A 23538-nucleotide genomic window follows, 5' to 3' on the forward strand; every position below is an offset into this window, starting at 1 on the left:
GACTATTAGTCTGAACAGTGTTCTGAACGAAGCATAATCTGACTTTGAACTTGCATTTGAAGTCAGGGCTGTGGTGGGCAACTTTCACAGCTGAAAGTTTAAACAACTGAAGGTGCTGTTTACATAGGTGCTCATTCCCTTAACTTACCAAAAGGCTTTTTTTTTTTTCGACTGGTAGGAAATTTAATCAGTCAAAAGCTTCAGGATAACCTAGAACTGGAAATCTGAACGTATACATACATATAGAAACAGCTGGAAAGTGTTTCCATTGTGCAGCTAGTATCGGTACACTAATGTTCACTAATTGCAGTCAGTTACTATCTGTTCATGATAAGAGACGCATACTTGCTGGTGCAACATAATGTGCCACACAGTATATGTGACAGCGCTAGTGCTATGTTAACCAAGTTCTCCCCTGAACACCCTGCTCCCTCAAAAGTAGATCAAAGTGGTTCAGCGACTGTGCAGGGCTTCCTGACATGCATGAGAAGAGTTCACTAAGGGCTTACAGCATCTGCAGATTTTTATTATCAAAGTAAGAAACAGGGTGGAAGCAATTTTGACCGCAGTTATATCCATACATATTCACGTTGATACAGGCAATTTACTATTTATGTAGAGAAGAGGAGCAGACACTTTTGTAACTGCGCTGTAAAGGGTTAATGTTACTCTCTCCCCGTGTAAACCACTGATGGTGACTGAAAAGATGAGTTCAGGGGGTACACTGCCCCTTACCCAGTGTCAGTTAAAGAGAGTCTCCAAAATTTAATTGCTCATAATTCAAACCTCTTTGCTTATTACCTTAAAGAAAAAACCATCTCACCATTTTGTAAACATTCATGTTGGAGTTGGCCTAAACTTCTAAATTGTGCATTCTAATTGGCAACTAAGAGGCTCAGTTGTGGGGGAGGATTGGGGAGTGGTGCCATGCAAAAGGCCATGAAATAAATGAGCTTTTTCTCATTCATTTCAAATACCTTAGCTGATGATCTCTGAGCCACAGACTCTCTTCTTCTACCTCTGAGCTACCTCAAACCCATTGTTCAACTGCATAATGGTTGTTGTGCCTTTTCACTGCTGCCTATTATGACCAGCAGGTCACCAGTGCTTTCATTTCAGTATGTACAATGTAAATGACAGCAGACTGGATGACGGTGGATGTTTGAAACAGGAGGGGGTGGGCTGCCATACACATTCCTGAAGTGTCTCCTGACTGTGAGGATGTCAGAGTTAAGGGAGAAGCGGCAGACACCCGGCATGCTTCCCAGAGCCTTTCATCTGGGGTTGGGAGGCACCCTTTTCAGGCAACAGCGGGACGAGCCTGCAGCAAAGTACATCCCACAGTTTAAGTCTCACACCATTCTGGCACTGTAGTCACTTATAATGTGTGATGAAGTGATAACACGCAGCCCCAGAAGCTCAACAAAGCAAGTTTATGCCTAAATCCCAGAGTAGTACAGATTCATTAAATTAAATTCACTTTTTAAAGAACAGCAGTTCAAAGCCAATATTAAAACATGGCTTTCAAACTAATTTATGCATCAGCAGTTTTATTATGCAGTCCCTAAAACAGGCTGTGAGAAATTAGCTTGGGCTACTAACAGCGACTGAAGGTTATCAGAGCTCACTCCCACTCTTTGCAAGAATCAGAGAAGTAAGGCAGGGCTTTTAGCTCCGCTCCCATTCAGTGGCATTGTGTTTCACTGTATGTGGAGGCCTGTGGGAGAGATAGCCTCCACTCTTGTCACCCCAGTTATCTGCAATCATAATTGCCCTCCTACTGGCTGCAAAAATGGCTGCTCAGGATTATGACTAAGGTGAAATGAAAGGGCAGAATGAGAACAGAGGATAGAAGGGGTGTTTTATGAGAGCGGGGGGGGGGGGACGCTAGCTACCTGACACTATTATGGAGATACAATTTTCATTGATTTTTACTGTCTCTATCAACAATGATCTTATCCTAATACACCAAACAAAAATATGTTTATGCATATGACACAAATGTATATGCATATATTTCTTCAGGCTGTGACTGGATTTCACCCTGCTTTCAAAATAGTTACTAGGAAGTTACTAGATTACCGGACTGTGATGATCTAACATCTGTCCGTTAACTAAAGCTGCAGTTTTAAAAGGCCCAGCAAGTAGCATGATAATGTTTCAAGGCACACATGCATTAATATACACACAACATATCGTGGACGATGATGTGTTCTGAGCGCTTCATGACTGTATCCTCAGATGAGAGCACGTTTGATCTTCAACATCTGCACCCAGCACACCACCTGTAGGCTCTGTTTTTTTTATAATGAAAGCGTGTCAGCACTCCATGCCTTGTCACCCTTGCCATATTTGAGTCCAATCATCAAGAACAAATGGACTGGGGTTCCCCTTTGACACGATTGTATATGAATTGAGTTTCACACTGCAATAACAGAGTGTGGCTGTCACAGCTTCCCACAGTACAAAAGAACTTGCCTCATCTTAAACATTTCAGAAACTATTGGAACTGGATTCAATTTCATGCAGCTCACCATAAATAACACAATTACTGTGTAACATATAAAATATAATAGAATTACTGCTTAGTGCGCAACATCTTTGGGGGAAAAATATCTAAAAAAAACAGCTGTTTGCCAACCAAACAGCTTAAATCCTTTGGCACTTGACAAGCAAACACAGTGCTGGCTTTCATGTGCTTTGAACCACACACATTTTACAAAGAACTTAAACTTAACGTCTCCCTGGATGCATTTATACTTTAACATCTAATGTTTAGATGAACCTGATGATGTGTGGCTCGTAGTACTTTTCTAATGTCCTAAAATCTCTCCTCCAAAGAACATCTAACTTGAAGTTTATATGTTACACGCTGCCACTGCTTTCCAGCTTTTTATTTTATTAACTACATTTCTGAATGTAGACCCGCTGTGTGCTCTGTTAGGAGTAGAACAAATGAAACTATAGACATAAACATCTTTTCTTCTCAACTTTAAAGCTGGATTTTTACTTTGCTACTTTCAACAAGGAACGCCCAACAGGAAGTTGCAACAGCTTTACATTGCAGCACACAACAAAGAACAAGAACTGCAGATGACCGTACCCTTTTCCTTTTCAGTAGCTGAAATCATGATTTCTGTTTGTTGAGGACATTTTAATGACTCATATCTGTGTGACCTTTAATCAAGTGTCAGTTTTGTTGAGCCTGAAAAGTCTGTGGCAGGCTGGTAATATTAGCACCTTACGCTAAGTGTAAATTGTACTTTCTGTCACATAGGCCAAGAAAACAGTGAAGCTTAAAGTTAAGGTCACTTGCCAGATTTGTAATCTTGGGTGTGTCAGTTGCTTGCCACAATGTCTGAAAATATAGCACTTTTACATACTTTATTGTCCTTATTTATATTTTTGGATAATAAATCACATTAGAAATTTTGCTTAAAATGTTAAAAACACATGCCTACCCAGAAAAGTACCCACTTATGCATTATGACTTACCAAAGTTTTCTCAGGTTCCTGCTGGGACTCAGAGGAGGACTCCATGGTTGTGTCAAACCAGAGTTAGGCCTGTCAGTGCTGCTCTGAAGACTGCATATCTGTGAAGAAGAAGATGAGATCAGAGACAGGAGGACTTTACAGCAAGTGTACTAATGTGGACATGTGACTAAAATTCATTTGGGAGTTTAAAAAAAAAACGGACTATTTTGAAAGCAGTTATTTCTTTCCTTCATTTGCATGTTTCTCAAAGTGTCCTTTCACCTTATGTGGGAAGTCTAGTTTCAAGATTGGACTTATTTTCCGCATTATGCCTACTCATTTTTTTACAAGTGAGAAAAACCTGGTTGTGATGGCCATATAGAAGCAGAACAAAGGCTCTCTCTTATTTTTGCCATTGTATTCTAATGAATCAGAAACCTCCTCACCATCCACCATTGCCCTTTCCACCCAAACAAGGGTGCTATATCTCCAGGCCTTCAATAAACAGCCCGTTTCCAACACACGTGGGGGAGGATGGAGGATTAGCTTTTCTTTCAGTTCCCTTCCCCAGAGAGCCCTGAAAAATTCATCCTTTCAATACGTCTTTTTCTGTCTGCCTTGAGCTTGTTTTCCCTATAGAAGTGTTGGAGCGTGGCATTGTTTTTAATCTTAATCTATCCAGGGGAAGGTTGTGCTGGTTACCACTTAGCTGCTCCACTGGACCAGATGGGGATTTACTCAAGGGTACATCAGTAGAGTAAGTGTTGTAATGTACTCTTTGGATTTACAGAAACTTGCTACTGCTTATATATTTGTCAAGGAGTGGGGCAAAATATTGATTTGGCAAAATATTGTGAAATGTTACAAATAACAGTGGCACATGATTTGAATAGATTTGCTGGAACGTATGAGTGTTTCTAAATTTCTAGACCACGTCTCTACATCAACCCTTCTTATGAAATTAATGAGGATGTGAATAGAAGTTAGCTAACTTGCACAGACATTATTTACGTAAAAAAAACTGATATCAAACTGTGTGAATAATGTATGATTCTGTTGTTTATTTGTAGGGTTATTTATTCTTGTTCATTCCACAATTAGTGTACTGCATCGTGCATGATTGACTTGCTTTGTATTGCACATTGCAGAATAGTAGTATCATGACAACATTGTTATCATTGATTTCTATGACACCCAATCCTGATATTTAAAGTGGTGGGAGTGGGTTAAAGTGTTTGTGTGGGTGGTTTTATTTTTTTTTATATTTTTTTAGCATTTAACTCATTTAGAGGTAAAAAGTATCAACAATAAGTATCTATACTTATCCACCCAAAATAAATATGCGATTGATGAGGTCAACAACTGCTGTAGCAGTGAAATATTTTTCAGAAATTGTTGTAGTAGATCACATGACTAGATGCAACACTGACATTTTTAATGACATTAATAAAAAAAATGTAATTAATATGGACTTGTCTAACTAACTCTTATCTGCAATTCATCCCTAAATGGAAAACCTTGATATCGGTTTGCTTTCCACTTTGTCACTGTATCCATGCAAAATATTTAAAAACAATAATAATAAAGTCTTGCTCCATTGTATTCAGCTGTGATGCTACTGTTTGTTAAATCCTGAACATCAGTTCCTGAACAAGCGAGACCATCTGGTTAATTACACCACGCTTTTGGGGAGATGATTTTTTTTTCTTTTTTTTTTTAAATATCAGTCACTTACACCGATTGCCGTTTTATGTTGATATGTTAATGTTATGAATCTGTTGGCCCCACCTGAAAGAACACCTGAACACACTATGGCCAGTGGGACACACGTTTTTCTGAAGCATAGCCCTCTTTATAGGCTGATGGTCATTTTAGAAATGATTCCTTCGTTAATAAGAACTGATAGAGTTTTCACAAAGTTTGCTTCATTATCTGTTTACTTTTTGGCATATTTCAGACCAGAATACAGAACAAAATGACTGAGTTTGTATCAGAGGTTAGTGAGGGTGGTCTCTGCCTATGCAGCAACCTATGGAAAGATGCCAAAACTATTTTAATGATTATCAAACCACATTTTATTGATATATACTGAGGTATCAGTATATAGGGAAGAGGTCATCAAAATATAGGGGGAAAAGACTCAAATATATTTTATTCATAAAATTTCCCCCCAAAATGACATATGACAGAATTTTTAATTAAATCTCCATATGTGGACATCTGCAGTCAAATCCATTTTGTACAGGATGTACTGCAGATTTTTAGCAGCAGCACATGAAACGTCATCGCACACACCCGCTATTCAGAATGTCCCAGGACAGACAGCACCAACCATCTCTTACAATTCTGGGTTTTATATTGTTCCAATAGCCAGTGGGTGACATCATCCATAGTTACAACCAGTTATACAGTCTGTGAGTGCTTTATTTATTTATTGAGAAAACTGTCTGATCACATTCTTAACTGGATATATAAAGGTTAAAGATTACAATTTGATGTGTCCCTGCCTGAGAACAGTAATCAGACCATTCATCAAGAACAATCAAAGCTCAAAAGTGTGGAACAAATGCCTTCTGAGGACATAAAAGGACAGTTTCAAGCCCAATGTTAGTGAGCCAGATTAGTGAGAAACAGAATTGTGTGTAGGAAATGTTCAGGAAATCCCAAAGGCTTTCAAAAGGTGGTGCACTGCTTCATTACAGGTAATATCATAAGCATAGAATACAATTTTATTTGACCCAATTAACCACTTCCCCACATAAGCCAGCAGTTTTAGATAAATAATCACAGACTAAAAAAAGTGCTTTTTCCTACTAACATTTTGGCAAAGTCAAGTGAGCGGCTGCCAATTTTAAACCACGTTTCCTTATGAAGGTGCCAAGAGGAGAGATGAAAAAAGTACCAGGAAGGAAGGAGTCAAGGAAACGCAAATAGTACCCAATATCAGACCGAGGACAAGAAAACAGCCAGAGTACAACACGGTCATTAAATCCCACCACCAGTCGTTCAACCAATGAGACGCTCCAATGCTTCGACAGCCTCAGTTCCAGCCAGCACACACACTTCATGTGGCCTCAATTCTCAAGGACCCATCAAGCTGAGACAGATGCTTTCCACTCGTTGTCAAAGTCAGCTTTAGAAATCAGCACATGACTCAGCTGGGAGCAGCAGCTGAGGTAGGAAGAATTATTAGAAATATCAGAATGTTCTATAGCAGTGTGTAGGAGGGTTTTTTCTCTATTGTGATGATTGCTAACACTTACTGCTATTACATAGTCTGAAGCAGTAACAGGAATGGTGACAGAATTTCCCTCTGGGGTACATAAAATGTCAAATACAGTTGGCATTTTGACACTGACTTACATTTTCAGTTGATACATTCTCAATTCAACATACGCCTAGCCCATCTTGGGATTATTAAATAAACAATAGCTTTTTATTTGCCCTAGATTTGTTCATGTTGGGCCACGTAATACATCATTATACTAACTACTTTTTGTTTTGTTTTTTTATATGGTGAGTTTGCTGGAATAAGGAAGCCATATTGTTAAATATGAGCAAGTCCCTGTACCTAGAGTAACCTGGTGAAAGTGGACAACGGGAGACTTTGCACTGTGGCACTCAGTGCATGGCTACTCATGGCTATGTAAAAGCTGGCACTATAAAGAATCCCCATCCAATTTCAACTTTGCATTAGTATTCTTTCTGCTAACAATACTTGTTAACAGTATTACTTACTGCCTGATAATTATTATTATCTTCAGTTAACAGCATGTCAAATTGCAGATTTATTAGAGTCAATTAATAAAACAGAAGGCACGCCAATGACAGGAACTTAATCTTCTGCTTCTATTTTCTGGACTTCGTCATATCGTTTGCTGGCACTTGTTTCAGTTGGACCACAGCAGTCTGTGAGCAAGGAGCTATGCATCATTGCCAAAGATAGAGGGCAAACACAGAGGGAATCCTAAAATTGTGGCTTGGCAGCGGGCCCCAAAACAAAGCCAGAAATACAAGCAGGGTTGGGCTTTTTTTCCCCACAGACCCCCCAAAAATGATAGTGTTGCATATTTTCAAACACTACAGAGGCTAACTGTTGGTTTTACAAGGTACTTCCAATATGATGAGGTTCTTAAAGAAAATCACTAGGATGAAATACCACTGATGTCCTTCATAGTTGGATGTGTCCCTCATACAGTTGATATGACGGTACAGTCATGGGAAAAAGAACATTTTCAAAAGACTATGCAGTCCTGTTCTTGAATCGTTTCTTTCCTAGTTCTTATCTTGTAGATTTGCTGCTGTGTTTGCATGATAGTCTCATTTGACTCTAGAATACTAGAGTTCATGGTAAACTCAATAACTGCAAGGTGCCCTGGTCCTGTGGCTGCAAAACAAATCCCAATCATTACCCGTGGTCAACATGCTAGGCAGTTGGCATCAGACATTTGTGCTGATGTGCTGTGTTCAGTTTTTGCTGTGGTGGCAAAACATCTCTACTCATCTCGTCTGATTGTCCAGATTCAACCTTGCAAACCTAAGCAGTGCTGCCATCTTCGTTTTAGAGAGCAGAGGCTTTCGTCTAGCAGTTCTTCCAAACAAGTCATATTTTTCACTACCGCTTCTTTTGCTTCTTTAATTTCTAAACATTGCACCGTGTGACCTTTGGTGTAAATTTCCAATCCCAATGTCCCAAAGCTAAGCTGGTTGTATTGATGTTGCTGTCCACTGTCCAAAGGTGAGACAGCTCTCTGACATCTGGGGAGGCACATTTACACTGCTGTCACTGCTGAATACTTGGAAAATGAATGCCAATGGTTAAGTGACTCATACAAGTCTACCATGCTAGCTGAGAGAAACCATGTGACTATGTCATAAGTTGGGTGCTGATATGAGGAGACTTCACTCAGGCAAGTCTGCTGGACCAGACGGAGTGAGTCCCCTTGTCCTCAAGGCCTGTGCCCCCCAGCTGTGTGGAGTCTTTCATAAACTGTTTATGCTGAGTCTGAGTCTGCAGAGGGTCCCGGTGATGTGGAAGACATCATGCCTCGTCCCTGTACCAAAGACGCCTCGTCCCAGTGGCCCCCAGGATTACAGGCCCGTGGCACTGACCTCCCACATCATGAAGACCCTGGAAAGGCTCATCCTGGACCAGCTGCGACCCATAGTAAGACCACATCTGGATCCCCTTCAGTTCGCTTATCAGCCTCGTCTCGGAACAGAGGACGCCATCATCTACCTGCTCAATCGTGTCTACACCCATCTGGACCAGCCGGCGAGCACTGTGAGGGTCATGTTTTTTGACTTTTCCAGTGCTTTCAACACCATCAGGCCGACCCTCCTGGGTGATAAGTTAGCAGCGATGCAGGTGGATGCTTCTCTGGTGTCCTGGATTGTTGATTACCTGACAGGAAGACCACAATATGTACGTCTCCCACAGTGTGTGTCTGACAAGGTGATTAGCAACACAGGGGCACCACAGGGGACTGTCCTCTCCCCCTTCCTCTTCACCCTCTACACCACAGACTTCAGCCACTGCACAGAGACCTGCCATCTTCAGAAGTTTTCTGATGACTCTGCGGTGGTTGGATGCATCAGCAGGGATGATGAGACAGAGTACCGGGCTGTGGTCGACTCCTTTGTCACGTGGTGTGAGCAGAATCATCTGCAGCTCAACGTGGCAAAGACCAAGGAACTGATCGTGGACTTCAGGAAGACCAGGAAACACTTGACCCCTGTTTCAATCCAGGGGGTCAGTGTTGACATTGTGGAGGACTATAAATACCTTGGAGTACACATTGACAATAAACTGGACTGGGCTAAAAACACCACAGCACTTTACAGGAAGGGCCAGAGTCGTCTCTATTTTTTGAGGCGACTGAGGTCCTTCAACATCTGCCAGAAAATGCTGAGGATTTTCTATGAGTCTGTGGTGGCCAGTGCGATCCTCTATGCTGTTGCATGCTGGGGGAGCAGGCTGAGGGTCGCAGATGCCAACAGACTTAATAAACTGATCCGTAAGGCCAGCAATGTTGTGGGGATGGAGCTGGACTCCCTCAAGGTGGTGTCGGAGAGGCGGATGCTGTCCAAGATAAAGACAATGTTGGATAACACCTCCCACCCACTCCATGACATGTTGGTCAGTCACAGGAGCTCGTTCAGTGAGAGACTGAGATTACCGAAAAGCACCACTGAACGACACAGGAAATCATTCCTGCCTGTGGCCATCTCCCTGTACAACGCATCCACTTAACACACTGTTTGCTGCTACAACTACACATGTTTCTTTTCCAAATATTTATTTATAAGTGACTTATGTATGTATGTATGTATGTATATATATGTATATATTGTACTATTCTTAGTTAGCGTATTGTCTGTCTTGTCTTAATGTTGGTTTAAAATGGAGCACTGTAACAAAAAATAATTTCCCCCAGGGATCAATAAAGTATTCTGATTCTGATTCTGATTCTGATTTCAGAATTCAAACAGCAAACCACAGAACAAAAAGTTTTCATATTTTAATTTTCTTTACTTATGCTTTTAGCATGTACAGCACTTTGTGAACTCTGGTTTTATGTTAAAGTGCTTTATAAATAAAGGTGGTATGGTATGGTATGGTATATTCAGATTTTTGATGATGGGTTTAATCGCTCCATTATTTAAAAAAAAAAATTGGATTCACCGTTTGTTCATGATAGTAATGCTTTATCAAAACCTTATTATTTAAATGCTCAAAGATTAAATTATTCAGAATATAAAATACATATAAAAAGGAAAAATACTAATCCATGAAAAAAGGAGGAGGAAAATAAGAAAAATGGCAGATGTCATTTCTGGGATGGCAAATATTGTCATCTGCCATCCCAGAAAGTGATGAGGCCTGTGTAACATCGTAGACTCAGCTGTTAACTCATATTGCACAATAATAAATCTGAATAATTAAACCAGTTATAGTATTTCTGGACCAGACTGGGGAGGCTGTCAACCTTTATTTTTAAGAAAGACATTTTTGAGCAATAACTGAGCAAACAAATCGATATCGAGCTGCAAAACATATTTCAGCTTTACAATAAAGCCTAATTTAGCAGAAATACAACAATAAAATACAAATTAGTCTAACATTACGAATAGGGGTAAATAATTAAAATCTTTTACTACAATACTGTTATTGCCAACAAAATGGTATAATTGTGAAATGGAGAGGGGGGGGGGGGGGGGCAACGATTTAGGAGAGTCCAATTTACCCGCACAATCCACCAATATTAAACCAGTCTGTCGGTATTGGAATTTATCAACCAGTAAATGAAAATCGGAAAACTACATTACTGACAGCAAAAACAGTGTTGATACACAGTTTGGTCTGTAGGTCTCCTGTAGACGAGACCTATGCTCGAAACTCTACAAACACAACAACAGAGTTGGGCAAAGACTAAATAAGTAAGTAAAGAATGGCGCACAATAAATGTCAGGGGAGTTTACATTTCTTGAATATGGAAGGGAAAAAAGATATCTGCAAATATACTGTTAAACCACCAAATATCGGTATCGGGATTAAAAACCCTATATCGGTTAGACTGCAATAGCGCGAGTCTTAGTATCATAGGTTGATAAGAAATGAAACCTCTAGCAGGCTACCAGCTTTGAGTAAAGTACAATTTCTTATTGTTTAGATGTTTCCTGTACGAATCCTGTGTATGCACCGAAATCACCGATTCATCTAAATAAACTACTGGCACCTGCACCGACTCCACAGGTGCCATGTACATCATTTGGCTAAGGCATCCAAACAACCAGCAATTGCTAATAAAAGTCATCCAGCTGCTCAACTGTTATTGGATCCAGTCTCTTAATCTCAGTGAACCTATATTATTATATTATACTATATAAATTTGAATGCACCCTTTATTACAATATTACACACTAATTGCTGCTTCACAGTAGTAGAAGGACTCCACACTACTGAGAAATCATTCAGTACAGACATGTTGAACTCTGCACACATCAGCTTTTTAAAGCTAAAATAGCCCAAGTCTGTGTCAGACTGAAAGAGAATAAAATCATGTAGGCCAAAGAGTGACTAACATTAAACATGTAGGCACAGGCAAATGAGAATCCAGCACTTCACTCTGTCATTGTTCTTCCCCTTAGTGAGAACAGAAATAATTAAAATTCTGACAGTGTACCTGTGAAAATACAGAGAATGAAAGATAAAAAGCAGCATCTGTATTGGGCTATGAAACTAATAGTAACTTTGCACCAATAAATATCTGTCAGCCTTTCCTGTAGCACAGATTAAATCTTATCCATAAACAAAACCAATCTTATAAATATAAGAAGCCTTTAAATAGCACCTCTGTGTCCACATTTGAGTAGCTTAAACTCTTTTAAAGGTTCGACTCTAAAGGATGCGCAAGCTGATCTAACAACGAAGAAAAAGACAGGAAAATGGTGTTTACACCTCAGGTTGACTCACTAGGAAGACCTGGCTAAAAATATTCTTCAGTTTATTTCAGATTTTAGATCACCCTCCCCTCAGACAGCTCAAAATAATATGATGCGTGTCGAGTAACTACTTGTCTTTAAAGAGTCTCGGTATGCACTTTCAGTTTCTGTTAAACAGTTTGTGTCACCGATGTCAACTTTAATACCCATTTGTCTGACACAGTCTGCGTTTGTCCCTCAAAAGGACAAGTTCTGAGTTTGCAGTAGCAGCACTACTGAGTTATAAGGTCCATTAAGTTAATTTGCATTTGCTTTACCTTTATGTTAAGATAGTAGTCTGTGATACCATGGGTGCAGTGGGTTGCATGTTAGGACAGACAAATGTGCAAAGAGAGGATGCTCTCTAGATTGTTAAAATAAATATCTTTAAAGCCAACCTGAATCTTTCAATAGATGAACAGACATAATCCGATTTATGCCAAAGTGCCTCACACACACAGACTCATGAGGTGAAAATACCAGCCATTCCATCACAGCTAGTATTCAGAGCATCCAGAGCTGTAACTTCACTCCAGACTTTTTTTCTTTCTATAATCATCGCAATTACTCGTGGGAGAAAAACGTGAAGCACCATCATCAAGTGTGTGTCCTTGCATGAATAAAAGGCTTCTGGATACAACAAGGAGACTCAGCATCAGTAGTATAGATTTATCTGCTCTGTAACAGCAGCATGTGGATGGGAATGCTAAAGAATGCTCCTAGAGTGTCAAGGAGACTGTGGTGACCTCACAGCGTTAAGTGTGATTATGGGAGAAACACTGCGGCTGCCTCAGTCTGGCTCATAATAGGCAGAATAAACCATCCCTGCTACAGAGACAGGGAGAAAAATCACAGAGAGAACAGAGCCACGAATCCACTACTGAGCTGCACAAAAAATGTGTATGACGCATGCAGCTTCAGTCAAATAATGTGTGTCTGTTTGTGTGCGATACCTCTTGCATAACAGAAACAGCCGGCACATTCAGCTTAAGGTTGCAATCATTCTACAGTATATATGGAAGGATCACTAGGGAACAGACATCACTGGGGAAGTGCAGAGGCTACAGAGATGAGTGATAACCTTGTGACCCTAGAATAACCTTTAAAGAAGAAAAAAAAAGTGCAACCTGAAGATCCTAATCATTGTTTCTGCACGATCGCTGCTATCAGCAGCTTCATCTAAACGTGGAAAATCATCAGCTACCTCTATTCTGAAACTGGACAAATTCTGAGAAACTAGCTGGTATCAGACCACGTCATCAAGCTGTAGTGAGATGTGACCTCAGTACATCAGAATCTGATTTTAACAGAGCCATTCTACATATACAGAGATAACGAGATGAGGTTAATACACGCAGGAACATAACAGAATACATTTATCCTCGTGACATGCAGGTAAACTGAAACGGACAATCGGTGTGCTTGTTCTGAATCTGAATTCTGAACAAGCACACAGGGAACCACACCGATGCAGCATGCACGTGTGCTACACGACAACAGCGGAGCTGAATGGAGGACCTACCTCATGCGGCTCGCGCAGCAGAAAGCACCATCGCATTCACAACACAGCTTCTCAGAGACGGAGAGAGAGAGGCAGAGAGAGAGAGACATGGAGGTGACATCACCATATTTCTCTCCGTCTTGCTCTGAAATGTAGGCTAGTGCTGCAGGGCTGCCGGTGTCAGCAGCAGAGCAGCAGTGAGAGCTTCCTCTGTGCGTGCGAGTGCAATGACAGAGAAGAAGAGTCCGCTCTACGGAAGCTACGACTGCTGCATGTGACTTAAATATACTCAAGGGTCACAATACTTAATACCAAAGTATTAAAAATACCTGTGTAAGAAGTGCATCTGAATCAACTGAAAAGCAAATACACAAAATCACAGGTACACCCAGTCTGACTCATGAACATTCACTATCCAGCAGGTGGCTTCTACGTTTATTATTATTATTATTGTTATTATTATTATTATTAGGGCCGTTCGATATAACGATATAAAAACATCTATCGTATCATTTTACGCTATCATTTGTTTCGTGGTGTCATAAAATAAACTGTTTACGGCAATCATGGTTTTGATGGTCACTGTAGTGGCTATATTAATTTCTTAAAGTTCTCTCTTTCTCTTATATTTAATATAACCACACTATATTAAGCGGACAGACAAGCACCTGTTTTTATGCGTTGTCGTTAGCAACAACGACGGTAACACCATCGCCTGTCCGCTTGTTTAATTTCCACATAAACCTTTCACAATAAAGCTCAAGATCCTGTTGAGACTTTTCAAAATAAACTGAATCACGTGAAAGAGTATGCAGTGTTTATGGATGAGAAGCAAAAAAGAGCAGTCAGGTGCTAAAAAATAAAACTTAGACTCAAACGTTAGAACAGGCTTCTACCCGCAGCACGCTGTGTAATAAATACTCACAAAGAAAACGGCGTCCGTTACAACTTATGTCTAAAAATGCATCGTTTTATGGATCGGTTGAAACACTCGACTCCAGCTACACGACGTCCAGCTGGAAACACTTCATCAAGTCGAGCTGCCCGAGATTCACAGAATTTACAGAAAATGTTACATTTTTGTGATTTATTGGGACGATATATCGGGAGATGAGATTTTGGTCATATCGCACAGCCCTAATCATCATTATCATTATTATTATATATGCTCTTCATATGAAAAACCTTGCTACACACATTAGATAGCACCATGTACCCCTACAGTAAAGCTGCCAAGTGAAAAAGTCAACAGAATCAGAATATTGTATTCATCACTAAGGAAATTATCTAAAGCAACAAATGCTAGAATTAGAAGAAGATGCAGCTTCAAATTGTTCAGTAATTTCTCCCTGTTCCTGAAGCCACGAGTGACATTATTTATAATAACTTGTATTGGTGTTATTACAGCTGTGTTATTGAAAATAGCAAATTCTGAAAAAAGAAAGTCACCTACAAACAGCAAAGGAAAAGGACCCGGACAGCAGCATTTTAAAAAATGTTCCTCTTGGGGAAGATGCCAAGAAATCATTTTATAGGTTTCATAGTTCTATACTTACGAATAAAAAGAAACCCAGCAGTTAACAAATCATAGTGGTTGAAAATATTTTTCGTTATCCACATCAACATCTGCTGCCCCATGTGTGAGTGACAAGAGAAGCTCAAACCTCCGGTAAAGTGATACTCCTATTACCAAGCCTTTCACTTTGGGTAAGCAGTGTTGAGGTAAGTCAACAACTCCACTGTGTAATCTAATGTTACCAACAGCCACCGTGAAGGACATGTTGACAGGGGTGATTAACTTAGTAATATCAAGTGACTGGTGTACACAAGCCAGAATTTCATTCTAATATCCTTTCATTTTACCACAACACTGAAATAGGTGAGTGTCATAGTGATGAAAGATGTCAGTAATATTCACCATTAGTTGTTCAAGTTGAGCTTGATCTTTAGACGAAAAGATTCACAGTTGCATTTATTTTGAGCTGATATTGTTCAGCTTTGGTAGAGTGTATGTGTGACAACAATAATAGGAAAAATGCATTAATTCAACATCTAACATCTTTCTTTTGTTACCAGATATTTCAATATTTTAAACTTTAAAAGAAAACTACACTTTGGGTAAACGTTCAGGTTTCTCCTGTCCCCCTGTGTTATATGTGGCTACTTTTTACCTGCATTTTGACACCAGTCTCATCTTCACGTTGATACTTTGGGTGTCAGGTCATTTTTGAACATGCCATTTGTCGAATGGAGAAACAACATTGGTGTTCATGTTCTTTAGTTGTACTCATGTGCTAGATGCATTTTTGTCTTTAGCAATTGATAACACCCTTTGGAAATAAAAAAAAAAGAACATTATGGTTAACAATAAACACTCATTCATATTTGACTGGGTATTTCCAGAGCAAAACTACACTACAAAAGACCCACACGGATCACCAGAGCTGGCTATAATGACTTCACAATTGTTCTTCTAATTTCCTGGCTAAGTGGATTCAGCTTTCACCCAGAAGCCCCTCACAGGTAATACAATCTTGTGTCTCATCGCATTAAAATAAATCTTCCCAGTCTTGCCCTTATGTTGTGTTTATACACCAGCCTTCCATATGTCTGAACCCCAAAAGCTCTGCCCTGGTGTTTGCTAATTTTGGAAGAATTCTGTGGGAATCTCGTGGACACAGAGAAATAACACAGTTGGTTTGGATATTTTAAGATTAACGTCTCAGTGCTCTGGGTACTAAAAGTGTATGCACAGCATGCAGGATGTGTGTGTTCCTATATTAGTGAGTGTTTGTGTGTACTGGTCCAGCTGTGGGGGGAACAAGCTGCTCACAAAAGCACCCAGCTGTGTGCTTCCTGAGGGAAGAACAGTCAGGTCAGAGCTGAGGTCATGACGATTCTACATGTGCAAAAAGTGAGCACACACAAACCATACCTCAGCCCTGTAGATGAAATGTCAACAGACACGCTGATCAAATGGTAAACTGTAAGAGGAAATTTGATTATTTTATCCATAGCACCTGAGAGCATCCTGAGGGCACCAGCTATTTTTAGCAAACAGAGCCATTCAGCATTGTTGACCTCTGTAGCCCTGTGACACATTTTTCAGTGAATTTACATAATTAAGTCGGAGCAACTTCATGACCTGTATTGTTCTTATGCTTGTCTGAGTGTTGTTTCCCTGAAGGGGTAAACAGTCTGGCTTCTATAAGATTACACAAATTCTCTGGAAACTTTATCAAATACCATTAAAGGGCCAGAATTTTCCTCAGTTATTACAAAAAATAAATTAAGAAAAAAAATTAAAACCTCCTTAAATAGGAGGAATTAATGAGCTGAATTACACAACTGTGTGGAGCAACAGTAACAGAAATTCGAGGGAATCTTCAGGACCTGATTTGACGCACAAATACTTTTATCAGATTCACAACTAAATATTCCACAAAAGTTCAAAATGAAATTAACCTGAACAATTTCCTGATGTATTAAAATCTTAACACACAATTAACTCTCATTCTGAAAGGATGTAAAAATTAAAAACATAAAAGCACATGACAATCACGTTTTTTCCTACACAGACACTTTCACTGGGTCCAGATAATGGTCACTCAACTCCATTCAGTGACTCGTTTTAATTCATTTTTTTAATATGGTGCCAAATTACAACAGTCCCTTCAATGCGCTTTATATTATAAGGACCCTACAATAACAAAAGAGAAAAGCCCAATATTGAAACAACCCTATATGACCAACCACTTGGCGATAGTGGGAAAGAAAAACACCCTTTAACAGGAAAAAGACCTCCATCAGAGGTTCAGGGGGTGGCAGCCATCTTCTGCGACTGACTGGGGGTGAGGGGAGGGAGACTGAACAAAGGAAAATGAACACTACCTTGACAGCTTAGCTATTACCAATCACATTTACCCAGCCTTTCCAGTCTTGTGTTTCCCTATTGACACAGTGGGCGGGTCGCTGTTGCAAGGGCCCTCGATATCAGTGAGTCTTTTTTTATTTCACAGCCAAACCAAATCAAACTCCAGCTACAGTTCTTGGTCTACTCCAGAGGTCGGCTGTGAGATCTGCTGAGTTAACCAGTCTAAAGGGAATAGCATGGTTGTGCACTCGTGCTGCACACTGTTTTGCAGAATGTCTTTCACATGTTGTAACTGTTACGCTCACCAGGGTGAAGTGTCAAAATATGTGGGACTACATTTAGTGAGCTATTCCAACCAAAGCTATAACATACGGACCTGAGTGTCAGTAAAAACTCATACTCTGTCCAATACAGCCACTGTGTATGTTTCTCATGCTGCTTTTTTTTTTTTTTTAATCTTTGATGTTTACTTCTTCCCATTCTTGAACCGCTTCCATTGCTTTCTTTCCTGTCCACTTTCAATCATTCAGCAATCTGCACCCTTTGTGTTTAATTCACACCAAAAATCTACCATGTGTAAACAAACACAAACACAACTATGAACTAGGGCTGCCACAAACGATTATTTTGATAGTCGACTAGTCAGATTATTTTTGCGATTAGTCGACTAATCAGATCATCATCCATTGGACGTACAGCGTACAGCTTATTGCACCAGCAGCATCTGCTCTTATATAACTATCATTAGCTTACAGCCTATTAGTGTTTAAGGTGCTAACTAAAAATAAAGACAAGATGATAGTTTATTAAATTTTAATGAAATTTTCAGATTGTTTTGGTGAAGTTTAATAAACTCCTTGCTATCTAAAATATAACAGGACACCGGAGTAAATTCTGGAGCATCTCACACTTCTGATAATCAGCTGTCTGCTTGACGTTTATTCAGCTGTGTAAAAACTATAACTTTAATCTCAGCCAAACCGAACAAATAAAATACAAAAAAAAGCCAAACAATAACATTTTTAAGTTATCTAAGTGACTTATATATCATGTTTAATCTGAGTAGTGAAAGACGGCGGTGGGTTTGAAAACGACTTGATAAACTGAGCAGATATTTGAGGTTTACACAGCTACATTCCTGCCTGAAAATATGTTAAATGTTTATTTTGTGACCCAGAAAGATAACAGGAGTAATATTAAAACTAACTAGCTGCCCCCATTGTTGGAAACTGAGCTGGGCTGCCTATGAATTCTGGGACAGAGCTACTTCTTCTTCTTCGGGGTTTATCGGCAGCTGGCATCCTTGTACATGCAGTGCTGCCATCTTCTGTTTCAGTCCGTTATTACACTCTTAAATCCTGCTACTTATTCCTGCGTTTTTTGGGATCTTAGAAAGCTTCAAACGACGCGTCAACTATTAAACCAGTCGTTGACGATTTTGATAGTCGACGTAATCGTGACTAGTCGACTAATCGTTGCAGCCCTACTATGAACCCCTCTTTAGAGGGTCAGAGTTCAGAAACTTGATTCTTAAAAGTATCGGCAGAGGAGCAACAGTCTGGAGTTGCCCCTGGTGAAAGGCGGCGGGCTACGGTATGTTGGGGTTTCTCCCAGTGGACGAGACGGTTTGTTCCCTTCGCCTTTGGGTCAAGGAACGGGTCTTGACCGTTGTCTGCGCTTATGCGCCAAGCGGCAGTTCAGCGTACCCAGCCTTCTTTGAGTCTCTGGGTGGGGGCACTGGAGGGTGCTCCTCCTGAGGACTCTGTTGTCCTATTGGGAGACTTCAGTGCTCACGTGGGCAATGACAGCGAGACCTGGAAAGGCGTGATTGGGAGGAACAGCCTCCCAGATCTGAACCCGAGTGGTGTTTTGTTATTGGACTTCTGTGCAAACCACAGTTTGAGGCGACTCAGGAGGGGAAAGCGGTGCTCTACCTGGAGTGCTGCCGACTTTGACTGAGAAAATTGGCGGGCGGTCGAAGGAATACTTCGAGGACCTTAATCCCACTGGCACGTCTTCTGTGGCAGAAGCAGAGTCTGGGGACGAAGGGGATGACCCGCCAATCTCTGTGGGCGAAGTCACTGAGGCAGTTAAACAACTCCTTGGTGGCAGAGCCCCTGGGGTTGATGAGGTCCGCCCCGAGATCCTGAAGGCTCTGGATGTTGTAAGGCTGTCTTGGTTAACACGTCTCTACAATGTTGCGTGGAGATCAGGGGCAGTACCCCTGGACTGGCAGACCAGGGTGGTGCTCCCCATCTTTAAGAAACCTCAGATGCAGGAGAAACAATGCGGTTTTTGTCCTGGTCGTGGAGCACTGGATCAGCTCTTTATCCTCTCGAGGATACTTGAGGGTGCATGGGAGTTTGCTTGGAACGGTTCGCAGCTGAGTGTGAAGCGGTGGGAATGAGAATCAGCACCTCCAAATCTGAGGCCATGGTCCTCAGCCGGAAAAGGGTGGAGTGCCCACTCCAGGTCAGGGACAAGTTCATGCCCCAAGTGGAGGAGTTTAAGAATCTTGGGGTCTTGTTCACGAGTGATGGGAGAAGAGAGCGGGGGATCGACAGACAGATTGGTGCAGCGGCCGCAGTGATGCAGACGCTGCACTGGTCTGTTGTGGTGAAGAGAGAGCTGAGTGTAAAAGCGAAGCTCTAAATTTACCAGTCGATCTACACCCCTACCCTAACCTATGGCCACGCACAGTGGGTAGTGACTGAAAGAATGAGATCGCGAATTCAATTCAATTTTATTTATATAGCACGAATACAAGCGGCGGAAATGGGCTTCCTCCGAAGGGTGGCTGGCCTCTCCCTTAGAGATAGGGCGAGAAGTTCAGCCATTCAGGAGGGGCTCAGAGTAGAGCCGCTGCTCCTCCACATTGAAAGGAGCCAGTTGAGGTGGTTTGGGCATCTGACAAGGATGCCCCCTGGGCGCCTCCTGGGTGAGGTTTTCCAGGCGTGTCCCACCAGGAGGAGACCCCGGGGCAGACCCAGGACGCGCTGGAGAGATTATATCTCTCGGCTGGCCTGGAAACGGCTTGGTGTTCCCCCGGACAAGCTAGAGGAGGCGGCTGGGGAGATGGAGGATTGGGCTTCTCTGCTTGGGCTCCTGCCCCCGCGACCCGGCCCAGGATGCATGCATGCAGTCGCACCCCCCCCACACACCTTTCCCACAGATTGAATCTAAACCTGTAGGAAACACTTCAGATTTTATACTTGCAGTCTATAACCTGATAATCTATTACTCGTGGCATCCATTAAAAGTAGGTCTCATTGTCAAGGGTGACCTGACTGCATTAATTAGAAGACCACTACAGTCAAGTTCTCCCTCAACACTTCCCTAAATCTTTGCTAAATAAGCTTTGCAATGAGAGGCTATCTGAATACATCTGACCTTGGTGGATGGTGCAAAAGTCATAGCCATGTAAGAAGATTACACCACTGTAATAGAAAGCCTTTGAAGGGTGTTAATAAGAATGCAGGCATTTTAAGAAAGAACAAAAAATGTATAAAGCAGAGTCGGTTTTCCTCCCTTTAAGCTCAGCTAGAACACTGTAACCAAAGTCTAATCAAGAACAGAGCACAGTCAAAGGCTTAACCATCCAACAATACCTCAGTTCAACTTCTCATTGTTATTGTTGCTGGCGACTTCAACCACACCAACTTAAAGTCAGTCCTCCCCAGATTCCACCAACATGTCTCCTGCCACACCAGAGGAGACAAGACTTTAGACCATGTGTATTCCAACCTGGCTGGAGCCTACAAAGCCACACCCCTCCCCCACATTGGACAATCGGACCATCTCTCCCTGTTCCTTACACCTAGGTATTCACCACTCATCCAACGTGTGAAACCTGCTGTGAGGACAATTAAAGTGTGGCCAGAGGGGACAGAGGCAGTGCTCCAGGACAGATTTAAAAACACAGACTGGAATATGTTCACCCACACAGACCTGGACCAGTACGCCTCATCTGTACTGGATTACATCTCCGAAACCACAGACAGTGTCACCACCCAGAAACGGATCACCATGTACCCCAACCAGAAGCCTTGGATGAACCGGGATGTTCGTCTCCTCCTGAAGGCCCGCAACACTGCCTTTAGGTCAGGAGATGCACACGCCTACAGCACAGCCAGGGCTAATCTAAAGAAGGGCATCAAAAAAGCCAAACACCATTACAAAAAGAAGGTAGAAGAACACTTCTCCAACTCCAACCCCCGACGAATGTGGCAAGGACTCCAGACCATTACAGACTACAGGACCACCAAACCCTCCCCCGCATCCTCTGATGTCTCCTTCCTCAACGAGCTCAACAACTTTTATGCTCGTTTTGAGCGAGGGAACCCCACAACCACAACCAAAGCAGACATGACGCCAGACCACCAACCTCTGACTCTCTCCCCCACCGATGTAGGAGCGGTGCTGAGCAGGATCAATGTCCACAAGGCTGCAGGTCCTGATGGCATCCCCGGGCGTGTTCTCAGAGCGTGTTCTGGGGAGCTTGCAGGAGTGCTCACAGACATATTCAATCTGTCCTTGGCCCACGCTGTGGTACCGGCCTGCTTCAAATCCACCTCCATCGTCCCGATACCCAAAAACTCCAACCCATCTTGCCTCAATGACTACCGCCCAGTAGCACTCACCCCCATCATCACTAAGTGCTTAGAGCAGCTGGTCCTAGCACACTTCAAATCCTGTCTCCCCCCCACCCTGGACCCCCACCAATTCGCATACCGCCAGAACAGGAGCACAGAGGATGCAGTCTCCATCGCACTGCACTCTGTCCTCTCACACCTGGACAACAACAACACCTACGCCAGAATGCTGTTTATAGACTTCAGTTCAGCATTCAATACAATCCACCCCTCACAACTCATCAGGAAACTGACAGACCTGGGCATCAGTTCCCTCATCTGCAAATGGTTACTGGACTTCCTGACCAACCGCCCCCAACATGTCCGGCTGGATAACCACTGCTCATCTACCATCACAATGAACACCGGTGTACCACAAGGCTGTGTGATGAGCCCTTTCCTCTACTCCCTCTTCACCCACGACTGCAGACCTGCTGATGGTTCCAACACCATCATTAAGTTTGCAGATGACACCACGGTGATTGGCCTCATCAGTGACAACGATGAGGCCGCCTACAGGGAGGAGGTGGATCGTCTGGCTGAGTGGTGCGACACAAACAACCTGCTGCTTAACACCGAGAAGACCAAGGAGCTCATCGTGGACTACAGGAGGAATGCTGACCCACATCCACCCATCCACATTAAGGGGACGGCTGTGGAGCGTGTGAGCAGCTTCAAGTTCCTGGGAGTCCACATCTCCGAGGATCTCACCTGGACGACCAACTGCTCCAAGCTGGTCAAGAAGGCTCACCAGCGCCTCTTCTTCTTGAGGACTCTGAGGAAGAACCACCTGTCCTCAGACATCCTGGTGAACTTCTATCGTTGCACCATCGAGAGCATCCTGACCAACTGTATAACAGTCTGGTACGGGAACTGCTCTGCCTCGGACCGGAAGGCGTTGCAGAGGGTCGTGAAAACTGCCCAGCGCATCGCCGGAGCACCACTTCCTGCCATAAAAGACATCTACAGGAAGCGGTGTCTGAAAAGGGCTGGGAAAATCATCAAAGACCCCAGTCACCCATCACATGGACTCTTCACCCTCCTGCCCTCTGGGAGGCGCTACAGGAGACCACCAGGTACCGGAACAGCTTCTTCCCCACAGCTGTCAGACTCCTGAACTCTGCCTCCTGACATCTGACCCACGTTAAACTCATGGACTGAACATACACACACACACAATGGACAACTGTACCCTCAAACACACAATAATAACATGGAGTGAACCACCACTCACAACCACTAGCACTTTATATAGCCTCTGTAGAAACTATCTACACCCTCACTTATCTTAACTGCACTACTGTATAGCTCTGTGTAAATAATCATTCTGTACATTCAATAATCTTTAATCCTACAACTGTTTACAACTTGCATAGTTCCCATTTCTGTATAGCTGTATATCTCAGATTTCTGTAAAGTTATTTATTTCATATTCTGTATAGTTTTTCATATTTATATCCTGTTCATAGCTTGTACTCACTACAGCCTGTACATACTTAGTTATAGAATATTCACAACATACTTCATACCGTGTACATTATAACATACCATAATAGACCCATTTCTGTAATATA

The 23538-nt window shown here is 42.0% G+C and overlaps 2 protein-coding genes across 3 annotated transcripts in view; one reads left to right on the forward strand and one right to left on the reverse strand.

The window, feature by feature from the left end:
• The window catches only part of LOC147309449 (serine/threonine-protein kinase pim-2-like), a 581324-nt gene that overhangs the window by 344610 nt on the left and 213176 nt on the right, over nt 1–23538 (forward strand). The window lies entirely within an intron of this gene.
• osbpl8 (oxysterol binding protein-like 8) overlaps nt 1–23538 on the reverse strand; it is a 97781-nt gene that overhangs the window by 58668 nt on the left and 15575 nt on the right. For both annotated transcript variants that reach the window (XM_086269987.1, XM_086269984.1), the window contains exon 2: nt 3496–3593. Coding sequence is in view for 1 of the 2 variants with exons in the window: in XM_086269984.1 (XP_086126110.1) it covers nt 3496–3540 (45 nt within the window). In the remaining variant the exon portion in view is untranslated. The remainder of the gene's footprint in view (nt 1–3495; nt 3594–23538) is intronic.

The sequence above is a fragment of the Aulonocara sp. 'chitande type north' Nkhata Bay genome, linkage group LG17 (assembly GCF_057382095.1).
Source record: "Aulonocara sp. 'chitande type north' Nkhata Bay isolate Kocher_YH1m ecotype deep benthic linkage group LG17, A_spYH_male_GT1.1, whole genome shotgun sequence".
Classification (NCBI taxonomy): Eukaryota; Metazoa; Chordata; class Actinopteri; order Cichliformes; family Cichlidae; genus Aulonocara; species Aulonocara sp. 'chitande type north' Nkhata Bay.